This window comes from Gadus morhua, chromosome 6, assembly GCF_902167405.1.
Source record: "Gadus morhua chromosome 6, gadMor3.0, whole genome shotgun sequence".
Classification (NCBI taxonomy): domain Eukaryota; kingdom Metazoa; phylum Chordata; class Actinopteri; order Gadiformes; family Gadidae; genus Gadus; species Gadus morhua.
Genome location: NC_044053.1, coordinates 19,911,306 through 19,928,338, shown reverse-complemented (window position 1 = coordinate 19,928,338; position 17,033 = coordinate 19,911,306). Strand labels below are relative to the sequence as shown.

The window sequence follows — 17,033 nt, the reverse complement described above, 5'->3', positions numbered from 1 at the left end:
CCCATAATCCAAACAATTTCCTAAAGCAAGTGAGGTAAAAAGAAAAGCAGAGACGCTTAGGTAGAGATTTGTGTATTTCACTTTGTTCACTTGTTACACAAAAATAGGTGTACTCCTCAGTACAGGTGATGTTGCCGCCTTGATAACATAATTCTAGATAGTCTCTGTGTTGACCTTGTGAGAAGGCAGAGAAGGAATTCATCCACATTCAAAACCAAGAGATCTGTCGTTTTGATGTTGAGCCCTCGTTGAATATTGTCCTCCGATGTTTCATGAAAGTTACATAAAATATCCCCCAAAAAATACCATTCCCTGCCGGTGAAAAGTAATGATGACGATGCTGTGCTCAATCAACGTCAAGCATACAGCATTCAGATTCTGCTTCATAAATAGATAATTTATCCAATACTCCATGTTAGCCTTTTCATGACCGCACTTCAAGGTCAAAGTTCACACCGTTTTGGGCATTATTGCTGAAGTTGGGATGCAACACAGCAGGCCTCAATGTGCACTTTAAACAAGACTCACGTGAATATGCCTCTCTGTCTGTGATGCACCTGAAGTGCGTGTCCCTTCCGATGATAATCTTTTATAGCGAGGGCCGTGGCTGCACATTACACAGCCCAAGTGTATCTCCTCCACACCCTCAAAAACCCTCATTTCCTCCACTATTGCCATTAGTATCGTCTGCAACATGTGTATCAGCCTCGCAACGCGGCCACCGCTGCTGTCTCCCAGGCTAAGCACGTAAGTCCACTGTCCTTGTCGGCTGGCTCACAGGGCCTATCAACGACAGCTACGTGTGCGTCTGGCCTTGGATATCGGCATCCTTTCGATTCTCCTTCTCCGTTGTCATTTGGGTTGTTTAAACAAATGACTTGGCCTTCTTCATCCTTCTTCCTGCAATGGGAAACTGAACACAGAGAATAATAGGATTAGCGCTACTGCTAGTCCAATGAGAGCTTTGCGTTTTATACGAAAAGTAAATAATCATTTACATCTGAGGTGGAATAAACGTTTTGCTGTGACAGTTTATGACAAAAAGCTATTTTAATAAACAATAATGTCACTGAATGAGCTTTCATGGCACCTGAGGCCAAAATCTACCCTGGCATGTGTCTGCTGTGAAATTACATGACCATGACAAACTGGAGTGGGAGGTTGAAGTTCCTGTATGAGGAGCAGGTCTGTACACTAGGCACGGAGTCACACCCTGTAAGGAATCCAGCATCACATCAGATAAGCGTCTCTAAGATGAGCTGACAACACCCACAGTCATTGTTCACAAGCGCTTTTTGCATTTCTCTATTCTATCCTAAGGTGGCATTCCCATTGGTTAGGCTGTTTAGATGACCCATGATACAGTCGAATAGAATGTAGAATTGATCACGCCTCTAGTTCACTTCCTCTCGAGAATATTCTTTCAAGACATCTCTACCTGTTTTTGTATTCTAGATAGTGACAGATATATATATATATATATATATATATATATATATATATGTGTGTGTATGATCTTCTGGGTTTTATCTTGCTGAACAGAAACATGCCCTAGAAAGAACAGCCTGTCCAGCAGTTTCCATTTTCGGTTTAGGGAAATGTTTAGTGCTGCAGATCATTCAGACTATGGACTTACACATTTGTCATATTCATTCACCGGTCAGATATCCTCACTATTCAAATTCCTCAAAGCTGAAGCTAGCAAACATCCTTATATCGGCACATCACTAGTTTTACAGATATCGAAAGATTTCAGCCCCCTTTTCACCCCAAAAGATACATTGATTTTGGCCGTGCGCTTTTATTAATCGAGAAGAAGAAAATAAAGTTGTAGTTTGGTGCTGCTTGTTTGATTTAATCAGAGGATCAGCTCAGATCGGCCTGCATTCATCCCGCTAGCCGTGCTGTTTGTTCAACTCAACAAGAGCTCCATTTAAAGACCTGGATGCAGGCGGACGGTGGATTTGATATCCGGCCCTTGAAGAGCCCGGCGGGGAGATTTCCCATGAGTCATTAGCGGACCGACAGGTCATATTTCCAGCCTCCTCTGACCTTATCTCCTTGTAAAGGTATGATGTCTGGACTGGAGACACAGATGGAAGTGGGTACTATGAGGATGAAGTACAGCCAGTGGCACGGCCAACTGATCTCAGAGCAGTAGCGCAAAAGATGGCATGGCTAAAAGCCCTCCAAAAGAAGGCTGCTGTGAGAAGGGCCCTGCTCTAAATGGCATCAAAACACACACACACACACACACGTTTTACTCTGGTGAGCATGGGTGAGGGGGTCGGGATGTGATCGGGGAGGTGGCCAATGAAATACAAAGCTTGTCTATCATTGGGAGACTGATTTCTCTGCAGCCTGTACCTTTCAACCGATCAACACCTGTTTTGCACATGCCTTTTAGCCCTTTCTCATTCTTGGGAGTGACTTTGGTTTATAACACACAAGCTACTGCCCTAATGTTCCCGTCATTGTGTTTTGCTTTTGCAAACACTTTGATTGCAAAATCATCCTGTGATTAGCAGTGCAGGAATGTAGCATGTTTAGAGAGTAGACAGTAGACCTAATTTGACTAACTCTTCTAGTAAACCTCAGCCTATTATGTGCCAAAGTGCTTTTGACTTTCCAAAGACATTTCCATCTCATCTTGTGTGTTCTGCGGGGAATTTGGTATGAGAAAGAGTCATGCATCACCACTTCCTGGTGGACAGTGGTGTTGCCACTGAATGGGTTTAAAATATTTATACATTAATTTTGAGTAAATGCCACTTGTGGTGCCCATAATGGCTTACTTAGCACAGACTTTCAACTGTTTCCATTCTCACAGAGTCTCTCCGGCACACACACTTCTCTCTCCGTCTTCTTTCCCTCAACTTAAATCTTTGAGGTTTTGAGTTAATCCAGCTCATATCATGTTTTATTTTATGCTGTATTATTATTGAAAACACATTTTATCAACTAGGGTTACTGTTCACTCAAACAGTCAAATGGTCGTATTATAGCATAATGTAATGTAGCTGTTCCTGTTAGAGTCTGTTCTGCTTATATCTCTTTGGTTGTGCACCAGCATCGTAACAGTACACCATAACAAGGCATCCAATGGTGGTACAGTGTGTTTATACTCGACTGCTGGCTGGCATGTTTATTGTCCTCTATTAGTGTCCCTCATAGTCTTGCTCCTTTTAGTGTCTGATGGTTATGTGCCAAAGGAGAAGACAGACGTTCACACAGAGACCAGGAGAAATCAGTCCATCACCGGCGATCACAGGCACCACACAGCTTCTATTTGTTTCTTTGTTCCCGGAGACTACGACTTGGCTCATAAATCTGTTAGCACCAGGAAGAATGCCAAAGTCATAATAACCAAAACCAATTTTAATGCATTAGCTGATTCATGTACTAGCATTGCATACTATAGCACTACATGCTGCTGGGCAGAGAAACCTTTTGGAGGAAGTAAATCCATTTAATTACGTAGTCATTTGGCCTGACTGCTCCTCTGTTTCCTTCAACATGGTTATTCAGCTCAGGATGCATTTCAAGAACTTAAGGGAAACACAAAGGAAACAATCTCTCTGTTCTTGATGAAGGCTGTGGTGGTTAAGGTATGTTTGTACCAACAGAATAATACAGAGACATACAGGAGGCCACCTCATCAGTGACAAAGCCTTTTTTACACCCATAATTGGATGGCAGAGGAAAGGAGATGTTTACGGCGGGGAACCTGGGGGAGTGCGATGCTGCTGATAAGGTGGCCGGGTGAGACGCTTTGCTACGCAGCGTTGCCATGAAAACAAAGCGCCTTTTGATAATTGCGGAGGCCACTCTCTGTGGCTCTGTGCAGATCCCTGTTTATCCAGGTTATCAAGCTCATCTCACCTCATTTTACAAATGATCTCCTGACCGCCCTGTAAGCAGTGGTCAGCCTTACACTGCAATCTAGTGCATCTGCCATCTAATTGTTTTATTTGTATCTGTTCGGGGAAATTAAATGAAAATACTTTTTTTCTGCTGCTGGCATTCTGTGAACTTCTCAACCACTCTAGAGTTTAGTAGGATTGTAGCAAAAGGTCCCTAACACACAAAAAAAATGAACACACACACACAAACAGACTGGAATACTGAACAATTCTGATGATGCATGATAGTTCAATGCTCAATCACAATGAGTTAAGATACCAAACATACACTCCCAATAATAACCATTGCTTGTAAAAGAAAAACTCTGGCCACTAAAACCATGACTGCACTAGGGGTCCAGGGCTGTCAGTCTTCCTGAAGTCCTGATCTCCCCGTAACATTCTGCTCATCCCCCTCAAAGCGCTGCATTGCATGGCAGGGTAATCGTCTGGAGAACCTTCTGGACACCTTGTCTGAAAGCCTTCATGTCTTTGCTACAGTGTAATTGATGGCCTGACATTCAAATAAATTGACAGCAGTCAGTGTTCAGTGGAGCGTTGTGTTGTGTTCAACACCGAAGGAGCAAAGTAGAGACTACTTTCGACTGAACACCAGCTGGTTATTGGATTTCTCATCCTCAACAATCGCTACTTAGCAACAAAGTTGTTAATGCTCATAAACAGCAGTTGTGCAAATGGATTATATCCGGCCCAGAATTACAAACACGTAAAAACCTGAGTGTTTCGCTTTACGGCAACTGAACAAACCCAGCCTCTTGCTGAACCCTGAGAACATACACGCTGTCCTCTCCGACCAGCCTCGTAAACAGCTTCCCCCGGCAAGGCTTGGACCCCAGTGATAAAAACATTATCAGCTGCAAGACGTTTCTGCTTGGGTGTGGTGAGGCCCTCCTATGAGGCAAGAGCTTCATGTTCAGAATCCGGAGAAGTGCATTTCTCAAAAATCTGTCCACTCACCCCAAAAGCACATTGCTGCATTTCAACATGACTTCATTCACTGTTAGGGTTGGGAGTTTCACAACATGTAGAATAAATATTGTATGTGTTATTTAATCCTTTTGTAATGCCAAGGAATCTATGGACATGTGTTAGTCGTTTTGGAACAATCACCCCGAGGTTACAGAAAGCTCCTAAAAATATGTTGACATTTCTAATACAATAAAGTTAAAGGGCAAAGAAGGTCAGATGTCAGCAGAAACAACATGGAAATGCTTAAAATACAGTTTAGTCTCATGTCTGTACTTAACATACCAGTCTGCCCTGGACAGTTGCACAGAGGTCAACTTGTTCACAACTTAAATTATTTATTAGAAATAAGGTATTGATTTAATCCTATAGTCATGAATGAAGCAAAAAGGGTTAGTAGTAGTTAGTAGGAGTAGTCACCTACTCTCTGTGCATGTGGTTGCGCACTTTTTCCACAGAGTTCCACTTTCAAACCTGATTGCTTGAAATCGTATGTTTAAAAACAGAAAGAAAGCACCAATCTCTTTGAAGAGAGTTTGAGTAACCATTGTTCTACCGACACTATATCGTTGTTAACGCCGCTCTGAGTGAACACGTGTTTAGTTAATGATTGGTCGCAGGTTACATAACGCTGTACCTAAAGGAGGTCAGTCTCTGAGAGTCTGCTTATTCAGTCGGTCAGCAGAATTGTACATCTCATCTTAAATGTACACTGCATCAACTTCCCTGTACATATACCATTGTCTCTGAAAGTATCTCATATGTTTGTGCTGTGGATTCAACACTGCAGCAGAATAACCCGCAACATCCTGTTTTAAATAAGGGTTATTTTAAAATGGATGTCAGCCTTTTCATTTTGCATGAAAAAAAGGAATAGCTCTTATAAAAATTGTTACGATTTGGTAGAAAGGTATTTATATTTAGCACACACAAACACCAGAGGACAAGCCAAATCACTAAAGTAGATAATGTTGATTTATATTGTTCAATATGATCACAATAAATTTATCTTGCTGTTGTTCTTATTTTCTTGTCTAAATTCCTGACAAAATCCCTGAGCTTACTGGCCTCATAAAACCTGTTGTCATGGATACAAACTTTTATGGTCAATAAATTCATCATTGAATAAGTTAATCGTAGCATCTATATTATATATATTTTTTATGCTTTAACTGCTAATGCATGCGGTTGTATTATTCACTCATCCTGAAATAACTTTAAATAAGCTTGGACATATCTAGGCCTTAAAGTCACTCCACACACTTCTCCAAGTATGCAAAAATCTGCACTTCCACATTTCTGAGGCTTCTTTAAAAATATTAAATCAGGCTTTTATTCTGACATCAGATTGAATATTCTTATATGTTTAATTGTCACATATACTTCGAAACGTGCAAAGTAAATGAAGGACTGCGGTATTGTTTGTCCCTGCTGTACATGTGAATGGAGCAAACTTATTAATAGGAGCAATATCCTGCTGTACTTACTTACTTCAGATACAAACATGTCAGCCAATTTTATCCTAATTATAGATGTTAACCAAGGGAGAAATCAAATTGCTTTACGGAAATGGAATTGGTTTAATCTCTTTAATCTGTATTAATTTGTAGATTATTCAACCAACATCCACAGGAAATTGGTTTTCCAAAAGGCGACATTCTCTCTTGCAATCAGGAAATTGAACTAAAATAATGCTGAAATTATGAGGCTTCAGACATCATTATTTTGTAAATCTGTGCGATGACCCAAATTTCTTTGTTTCAGAATAAAATAACATTGACTTAGTCAAACAAGTTGAGTGCAGAAGGCGAACGCGTCTTTGTCACACTTACAGTTCTGTCTCTGTTCTGGACTGGTCGCTGGACTGGCCGCTGTTGTTGGAGTGCTGAATCCCAGAGGAAGAAGCCTCGCTTCTGTTGCTGCTCAGGCTCTCGTTCCTGTCTGTCACGGTAGCTTTAGTGAGAGCACCCGCTGTGCCAGACTCACCCTGCCTGGGTACACAGCTGCAGAGAGTGCGCAGTTCTTTATAAAAAGCATTAAACCTCTGTGGGGTCAGCCAAGGGCATCCCAGCAGATTCTTAAAAACTGTGCGGAACTCGGGGCTCCGACAGTAGATGATGGGGTTCAGGCCGGAGTTCACGTAGCCCAGCCAGTTTAACAGGCGGAACACCCACTCCGAGGGCACCTCCCTGTCAAAGACGTTGATGATGTTGGCCACGAAGAAGGGCAGCCAGCATAGGGTGAAGGTGCCCATGATGATGCCCAAGGTCTTCAGGGCTTTGTGTTCCTTGACCAGCATCAGCCGCGACGGCCTCCGCCTGCTGCCCTTCCTGCGTGCCACGCCGTTCCTGTTGCTGCCGCAGTTGCATGTGCCCAGCCGGCACACAGAAGGCAGGATGCTGGTGAGGTGCTGGCCAAGTTGCGAGGACGGGCAGTCGCCCTGGAAACGCTGGCGGTCCTTGTCGATCATCTGCACCTGCCGCGTGGCAATCAGGAACACCTTGGCGTAGACGAAGATCATGATGAGCAGCGGCACGTAGAAGGACACCACTGAGGAGGTGATGGCGAAGGTGCGGTTGGTCACAAAGTCGCAGCACGCCGTGTTGTTGTAGCACTTGACCGCCTCGGGGAAGTCGTCTGCCCGCCAGTACTGGTTCATGATGGGTACAAAGGAGATGAGCGCAGACACGGCCCACACCAGGCAGACGATGAGCCGCGCCCGCAGCTTGTTAATCAACACCTTGTGCCGCAGCGGCCGAGTGATGGCAAGGTAGCGGTCCACAGCGATCACGCACAGCGTCTCGATGCTGGCCGTCACGCAAAGCACATCCAGGGACGTCCAAAGCTCGCAGAGGGTGTCGCCCAGCTTCCAGTCGCCTGTCACCACGATGGTGGCTCCCAGCGGCACAACCAGCACGCCCATGATGAGGTCGGCGCAGGCCAGCGACATGATGAAGATGTTGGTTATGGTCTGGAGCTGCGACGTGCGTGCGATGGCGATGATGACTAGCAGGTTGCCCACCACGATTGTGAGGATGATGAGCGCCAGGACAGGGTAGGTCCAGAAGTCGGCCGCCGGGTGGTAGGGCTCGGTCCTGTTGGGGCCCAGCAGGACCACGCCGACGCTGCTGTGGTTGTTGATGAATGGGTCTGAGGTGGCAGCGATGCTCATGTTGTTGTCGTAGTCCATGGTTACTCAGGGCCGTGTTGAGCGTGGTTCAGCAGAGTCAAAGATACTTGGCTATGTGTCCCATTCCATAATTTGCATTATATTTGCGGGGAGGGGAAGTAATGAGTCAAACCTATTACAAAAATAAGGTATTATTTCTGCTGAAATACTTTTTACCAGTACCTCAAATGATTGAAGCCCTACTAGTGTACTCGGACCCCATCAGTACCTCATGTCTACCTTTTCCTTTAGCTTCCAGAGTAGCCAGCGAGGCGTGCGCGAGGATCCATTGAGGTCTGAGGAGGACATGCCTACTTGACAGATACATCCAAAAAGTCGAGAGTACTTGTTGAACAAAATAAAGTGCAGTTTGAGTTTGTTTTTGAAATCCAAGAGAAAATGTAAAACAAAAGAAACATGGGAAGAGGAAAACAAATGTCAGGAAACTCCAATGTTGTTCAACAAGGTCCTCTGGGATTAAAGTAATGCTACAGCTGGAAACATGCTACACTGCCACTGCTGCAAGATCTACAGTGTACCCAGGCTGTTACCCACTCCTTTCTCTCTCTCCTCCCTCTGTCCTTCTGTCTCTCGCTCACTCTTACCCACTCCCTCTCCCTCTCTCTCTGTCCCCCTCTCACTCTCTCTCTCTCTCTCTCTCTCTCTCTCCTCCCTCTGTCCTCCTGTCTCTCGCTCACTCTTACCCTCTCTCTCTCTCTCTCTCTCTCTCTCTCTCTCTCTCTCTCTCTCTCTCTCTCTCTCTCTCTCTCTCTCTCTCTCTCTCTCTCTCTCTCTCTCTCTCTCTCTCTCTCTCTCTATGCCGCTCACGCACCCTCTCTCTTGATCTCTCGATGTCTCTCACCAACTCTCTCTCTTAGCCACTCTCTTTCTCTCTCTCAATAAATGTCTCTCACCCAATCTCTCTCTGTCTCTTGCTCACTTTGACAGAGCTGTAGCCTACATGCTGGTCGTCTCAAGCTTGTGTTGGCTCTAATCACACCCAGGCTGATGGGGAGGGGCTATGAAATGTGCTTGTGTGCTGAAGCCATACAGGGGAAAAAATACCCTAATACCGGCCCTCATGCAGACCTGCACACGCATTAGGCAGGCAGCACATAGGCATTACTGCCATGCCACTATTAAGCCCTTGCTGTTCCTTTCTGTTGATGTTCTCGTCTTTCTGGGACCTCTCAAGACTTGAGCTATTAGTACACACACACACACAAACACACACACACACACACACACACACACACACACACACACACACACACACACACACGCACACACAAAGTAGAGTGCTAAGTGCATTTGGAATGCCGGTCTTCAGCTTGTTAAATTCACGTAACACTGATGAAGATATTTAATTATATATCATTCTAGAACAATAATCATAAATGTACATTAGTGCTTAAGTGTTACCATTCAATTGAAAAAATATAATTAAAATATATAAACATTGCAGGTCTTAAGAGAAGTATGATTTTGTCACACAGTCAAGTCAAGTCACTTTTATTTACATAGCACATTTAAAAACAACAGGAGTTGACCCAAAGCACTTTACATTTGCAGAAATCAGGGTTGGGCAGGACAGTTGTTGAAAGGGGCCCAGGGGTATACAGGTCTTGACTAAAAAAGAATTGTATAAAATAAGTAGAAAATAAGTAGAAAGAGAGCAATAAAAATAGTAAGAACAGGTTTAAGGGTGTTAAGGGTTGTTAAAAGCAAGAGTGAAAAGGTATGTCTTTAAATTAGAGGGTTAGTGGTTAGGGTCAGTAAAGTAAACAAAAAAAACAGAAATCCTATTTCTGCTTGCTGTTTTGTGTCGGGGCATAATGATGTTGTTATAAACATGGTGTGATAAGGCCTATACAACATCATGATTCTGTAGAAAACATCCACACTACGACACAACGTGACATAGGACTATTTCCTCTGGAAGATCAGTGTTTGCCTGCATCTCTCTCCTTTGTTTCGTGAACCACTAAATGACATCTCTAAAACAAATATAAAACTAATATATAATATAATAGAAACTAAAACAGCCGTATTGGGGACGAATCTAATTATATTTCAAATGTACTTGTCGTTGTCTTAGTAATTTATTTAGGAGCCCCTTGATGTCTCAATCCAGCCTGTTCTCAAACAGGCATTCGTATACAGCACCCCTAGTGCCCCTATCACCCCTATCGCTCTAAGAAACAGCCTTACGGATGGCTGAATATTCAGAACAAAATGGATGACATTCCTTTTATTCTCAGGAGAAGTTGCAATATTTTACGATAGTTTTGGCAGTGAAATGTTTTTGATAACAGAGCGAGAGAGAGAGAGAGAGAGAGAGAGAGAGAGAGAGAGAGAAATGTGCATTTTATTTGAATAAATATCGTCCCATGAATGTATATGATCTTTCGTAAGTCAGCTAAAGGGAAATGCCAAGATAACTGTTTATTGTCTGCCTGGCTTACCAAGATTACAGACAAGTTGGTTAATTCCCAATTCATCATTAGCTGCGTCTCCATCCCCCTGATTTTATGCGAATTTTGAAGTATCGAATCAGTAAACGATGATGGAAAAACCGAAATTCGCATAAAAATCCTCTAATTCGCACAAGAGGTTATCCGCTCGCTTGAGGTGGTTTTTGAGAAATGCGAAAAAGAGTAAATGCGCAAAATGGGTGATGGAAACACACTTATTGTGGCTCCAGAAGGGGGGCCCATTGGGTAAGCATTGCTTCCGTAAGCCTCTTCTATTGCCTTGCAGATTAACAGCAGCCTAACTCCTGTTCTTGAGGGAAATACATTTTAAGTTACTTTCCAAAGATTTCTAATGTTTTCCAAATTGTCGCTTATTCAAAGTGAGTGCCAGTGACAACACAATGACAGCAACCTAGAGACACGGGGTCTGCATCGCTAAAGACCTAAGGGCTCTAGCCTGCCCCCAAAGGTCCTGGATCCCAAGGTCACCTGCTAATTGCATCATTTCCTGAAGGGCTAAGACCCCCCATGTTTATCATTTTAGTAGTCTTTTGAAAATCGTGAACCTTTGCCATTTGCCTAATTGTTTCTGTTGTCAAGGTCAGAGATCACATGGCTGGCTTTACCCCACTCTCTATTTCTTATTTTTCAGGACGTTATAAAAACATTTTCTTCTCATCTGATAGGATGTTTTGAAAGCCAGAACTTGGACTGGGCGGCTAAAGAGGTCGTTTGTGGACGTCAGACTGGAGATCAGACGGCAGCACGACCATATTGCGAGTAATCCATCCAACAGGTATGCAAACCCATTGACCCTGATCTATGTCCCTCACTAGTGATACCATCATGCACGGGCTCAGGACTACAGCTGTACTGTATAACGTTCACAGCACTAGCGTTGCAAAGCCATCAGTGTAATGGTCTTAATACACATAATACTCTGTCAGGGAAATGTTTCTGTCAGCGTTACATTTTCCCTGCGCCCTTGTGGAGCCAACTGACTCTCAGGAGAACAACTTCAGAGCACGACCATTCGTCATGTGAAGATCTACCACTCCGTAGAGCAGGGCAGGCTTTTTGTCATCGCCGCCACCGCAGAAAGCTTTTCTTTCTCTGAACTAGTGCTCGGCTATGCAGGGGCCCCCCTCTCCAGACTTCTGCCTTCAGCCTGGGTCTCAGGTAGACACCTGGGTTTTGTAAGCTCCCTCCTATAATTCATTATGCAATCTGTCTCTGGCCAAAGACAACAAGCCAATGTCAGGAGGAGTTCACGTGGCCCCTCGCCGTCTTAGTGTCAAACCAGCCGACCAAGTTTATAAATCTTACCGGTGCTATGAAACAAAGAGCAGACTGGGTAAGCTTGAGTCACGATTCTAGACCTGTTTCTGCGCAATGATGTTAAAGGAGGCATCTTGAGTTCTAGTGTGTTGTTTCTTACTACAAGGTGCTATATCTTCAAATTATATCTATATGAGCACTGGTATTCGGTCTCTTTCATTGGCTTTGCAGTTTCTTAGCAAATTACGGCATAATACAAAAATTAAACCCATAGAAAGCATTCACCTTTCTCACTTGTATTCTTAGTGGGATTTTGGGATCACTGTGACTTTTCAGGGTTTTCTCAGGGATACAAAATCACTCTTGTAAGCTTGATGGTGCACAGGAAACCCGCCATTTGGTGTAGATGATAATCTACAGGGGAGATGGCTACCAACAGTGCTCTAACATGTCAGAATACTTAACTTGCAGCATTAGAAAAACATTGTGTGCCTATATATAGATATGTATTTGTATTTAAATAATGCTCCTTTTTCCAGTTTTGCAGATGATACTGTATTAGTGTGGAATGTAGAACAGACAGAATATGCTCTCTGGGGAGGACGGAGAGTCTAACACAAGGCAACACATGATTGAGTATCCCACCAAAGTGAAAAGTAGCTTAGCAGGGAATGGTGTTTTTATATATGGAGGTAGCATAGCTTGCAGAGCATTAGATCCGTGGACAGTTCTAATGCTGTTTGAGATTACGCAGGCGGCTAAGTCCCGGCTAAGAGGAGGGTGTTTTCTGAGACCAAGTGGTTTAGTATTCAACAAACATCACCTTGTAGGGGGGGGAAATCACTCTCATTACCATTTGAGTGGAGCCACATGCTGGGGCTTGCAGTACCGTTCCACCCAAGATCCAAGCCACGCCAAGGGACTGAGATGGTGCCTGCACCCAACCTGGGGCTCTGAGGCCCCGTTCACACGAAGCCGATTTCATGGCGAAACCGCAAAGGTCTTGTACGGTTCGGCCTTCCGTACACACGAAGCCGGCGAATCCGCTGACCGAAACCGCAAACTTCTGAAACCACCCTCGGAGGTGGTTTCAAATCTACCCGGTTTCGTTTTGGATTCGTGTGTACGCCTAAACCGACTGAAACCGCAAACCATGACGTCATCGCCCCACCCCTCGACCTTCTAGCCAATGGCTCTTAAGCCCGCAGTCTCAGAAATCACATGCGAGCATGCGCATAAGGGCAGCCTTTATGCGCATGCTCGCCTCTTCTTCTTATTTCATTTCTTCTGGATTTCTGTACCAGAAGAGGCGCCCCTTATGGGCCTGGAATGTGTACTACAGCGTTTCTACAGATCTACCCGGTTTCGCTTGGCTTCGTCTTTACGGAGATACTTTGAAACCGGATAGATCGAAACCGTAACGGTTTCGCCCGTTTCGGCTTCGTGTGAACGGGGCCTGAGACTCTGGCTGAAGAGGTGTGGGTCAAGGTGCAATCCAATCACAACAGAGGGTGCAAACCAAAAACTGAACATATTGCAGTTTTTTTTTCATGTTAACTCCCGGTGAAACGGCCCCAGGATCATTGATATTGGAGATGCCTTTATTGCAGCTAATCATCCATCTTTTCAGTCACTTTGCTTTAAGACCGCTTATCCAAGTTGAGTGGATCCAATTATTTTTCTTAATTATGGTTTGAATTGGCTTCCATTCCCTCACCTGAGATCTTGATTTGAATTAGTTTGCAGCTTTTGAAATCAGGTATTTCATCCTTGCTTTGGTAATCGTTTGCCTGCATGTGCACTGAAAGATGTACCTGCCGCTTATATATGGTTGAAGGAAAAGAAAGGTAACAATATTGCTACGACAACAATTTCACTGTTATGATGAATAAAACTTCTAACGACAGCAGTTACCTAAAGACCAGTAAGGAGAAAGTTCAGTGTCCTCTTCCAAAAATCCTGGTATACTAGCCAAGCAGTGCCTTCTATGATTATGATGTCCAAGAAACACACCGGCTGTTTCTGTTTGGCTGACAACTGGACGTAACCAAGGACCCAATTTGGCTCCTCTGATCCCCTATCACGTCTTCTATTGGGAGTATTACTAACATCAAAGAAACCTGAGCCCTCCTCCCGTCCAACCGTAAAGCATCTTAATGGGTTTTATTATTAGAGATAGAAGCCGCAGAGACATGCAAGATAAAGAAATAGAGAAATCTGCTGTCTTCCACAGTCGAGCCACACATGTCGGTCGACGCTGGCTCCAGATCCTTAAGAGACTCTCTGGCTCTCTCCTCTTCCAGATCAGTGTCACATGGAGCAAGGTGGTTGTGGGAGGTGGGTGGGGGGGGGGGGGGGGTGTCTGGCGCCAACAGCCAGAGGGAGAAGGAGAGCGGGAGCTGAACAGAGTGGACAGCTTGCAGCTTTGGCTCGTCATTCGGCCCCCGGGGACGGGTCATTAGAGCAGTTGTCAGCATCGCACCGGCCCTTTTCTGTAAACGGGACTGGCATGATATTCATCTTTATATTCCCTCCGTATCACCATGGCAACCACACGGATGATCTTAGCACGTCGCTTGAGGTCAGGGCAGAGGGTCGGAGACGACGTCGAGAAACGTTCACAATGGCTACGATCAGTGGTAGAGTGAGCAGCTGCAGCCACAGGGTTAGCTCAGGGAAGCGAACAGAGAGGTAAGTGGGGATTCTTCACAGAACACATTAGGAAAACAGGGGCATGGTAATTACCACTTACTGGCATGTTCACATTATTTCCTTGGGAAATTTGCCTCAGGAGGTCATTTCTTCCATTTAGTAATTAAAAGAAGGATTAACAACCGCTTTAATCAATGTGAGTTATGCTTTACACAAAATTTGCATGCACACACACTTCTATTTCAAACATAAAGAAAATTGCATATTAGGTTATTGTTTACAACTCCAAGACTAGTTTGGACAGATTCTATGCACAACTATGAACAACAAAGATTGTGAGGTGTAAGATGGCAAGATATAGGTATTGTGAGGAATCGTCTATTTAGCGTTCCAATCGTGTCTCCCCAGAGAGAGAGTCATCCTTTCAGCCGTCACAACGTGACATGAACATGTGTCCTTTGATAATGAAGTAGGAGGTCAGTGATGGTTACCATAGCAATTTTTGTAAGACCTTGTTTATAGTCAGAAAATAGACAAAGTCTGACATTAACTCTAAGAAATGATTATAGGAGATCTGAAAGATATTAAAGGTCCCATGACATGCCACCAGGTGTGGTGTGATTAACCGTTACAAGCCGTTTTGAAATCTTATGACATCACAGGTGGGCATGTCCACCTAGATGTGTGACGGATAGATAAACGAAGTGTTCAGATGCAAAAGCCCCTAAACGCCACCTCGGTCAAAAATGAGATAAATACATTGGGTGATTGCTCTCCGCACGTAGTATATGTTAATCAAATAAGTTTGTGTCAAAACCCGCGATATACCACTCTTTTCCTGGTCTGAAATCTCCATTTGTAGGCAAAAACCTCTCAACACCACTTCCGTTTGTCAACAAAAGCCTCTACGTTCACCAATCACAACGCAACATGGCATCATGTGACTTCAAAATGGCGGCACGAGGAGCCGGCTTTTTGGACAGCTGTGAGATATCAACAACACAGTACATTTACGTTTATATTCTTTAGCGATTCGATTTGGATTTTGATGGTCATAGATTTTGACGAAATGGACGAACCTGTCAGCTTTCAGCTAACGGCCGAAAAAAACTGCGAAAATACGGATGAAAAAAAAAATATCTACCACCTATTTTTATATCATAATTTAATATATTTTTGTAGGCTATACTGCAGGTATTTTGAATGTATTTAACTTCTGTTATTGCTAAAATAAATGTGTTGACATTTTGTGCCATTGAAGTTATGCTTTGTGACTGTTTCTTTATTATTATTATTATTATTATTATTATTATTATTATACATTGGGGCCTTTTGCCTTTGTTTAGTGACTGCAGAGAAATGGGTTAGGACTAGTTTATGACTGCAGGACTCATCCGAAAATGAGTATGGAACATGTATATCGATAATATGGATGTTCTACTACACGACCCCCACCACCCCCCATCCACACACACCAAACCACCTTAGAAACGTTTAATTTCTTGTTGATTGTGTAAGCTTTCACCATTTTCAGTGTTTTTGATGCAACTTAAGTGATTTTACTACCAAAGAAGTGGATTTGGAGGTTCTTGCCAAAAAGGACCTGTGGAGTTAGCTGGTTTTGATGCAAAAGAGAATTTAATTTGGTCAAAGAAACAAAAAGAAAAAAGTTACATTTTTGAAAAAAAAGAATATTCATTAACTAATAACCTTATGATTGCCTTTGAAATAAAATGACAGAACTTGAACATAGAAGCTTGATACTGTGATCCGTTACCCGCATCTGATTTAAATATGTAGTTTCAAGTCTGAGGTAGTTATCTAAATGTACAAAAGGACATGGGACTACATCCCCTGTAGTAACTGAAAGTTTGGGCTTTAGCTCAGCAGAATATGTATTCTATCAATCATGATGTACAAAATGCTTATATTCAGGGATTCTTATAATTTAGGGAAATATTATATTTATATTGATTTATTTATTTTTGATTTGACGGTTTGACCTGTTGGTTAATCTCTTTGCCACCAACAACAAAATGATTACATGCACACATGTTAATTTTGAGCTGGTTTAAAATCAAGAAGTCAAACAGCCCATCCTCGTTGCATTCGTCCCCAAACTTCTGACCCTCGCCTGAACCCCGCTCTCCTAATCTGAGAACATGTGTGCAGCATTCCTTCATATCTGTAAATCTCACACACACACACACACACACACACACACACACACACACACACACACACACACACACTCACACACACACACACACAAATACACACACACACCACACACCACACATACACACGCACATACAGCAACACACAAATACAAAAGTACACTTTAGCACGGATGCAAACTCTCACGGGCCGACAGTGTCTAAAGAAGTGATGAGAAACGTTTCCCATTGGTGTTTGAATGCCATTCATGGAGACACAAAGCCAAGCACATTCAGGAAGGAACTTCTATGGAAATGCCAAAGACAGATTGCAGAGTAGAGGACGCCAATAACAGCGACCTTGCTCTCCCTCATCTCATCAGAGAGAGAGAGAAACCGAGAGAGAGACATAATG

General features: G+C 43.4%; 1 protein-coding gene across 1 annotated transcript; it reads right to left on the bottom strand.

The window, feature by feature from the left end:
- Nucleotides 1-56: 56 nt before the first annotated feature.
- adrb3a (adrenoceptor beta 3a) lies at nucleotides 57-8,716 on the bottom strand. Its single transcript, XM_030359013.1, has 2 exons — nucleotides 6,722-8,716; nucleotides 57-913 (listed from the first exon to the last, which is right to left on the bottom strand). Exons 1-2 carry the CDS (start codon nucleotides 8,077-8,079, stop codon nucleotides 889-891), a joined length of 1,383 nt encoding a protein of 460 aa, XP_030214873.1. The 5' UTR covers nucleotides 8,080-8,716; the 3' UTR covers nucleotides 57-888.
- Nucleotides 8,717-17,033: the final 8,317 nt, after the last annotated feature.

What these genes read in the sequence shown, in the direction of transcription:
- adrb3a (XM_030359013.1), bottom strand. Translation starts at nt 8,079, where the DNA reads ATGGACTACGACAACAACATGAGCATCGCTGCCACCTCAGACCCATTC. An exon ending in TCCAGAACAGAGACAGAACT is followed by an intron (nt 914 to 6,721) that starts GTAAGTGTGACA and finishes CTCTGTGTTCAG; the next exon opens with TTTCCCATTGCAGGAAGAAG.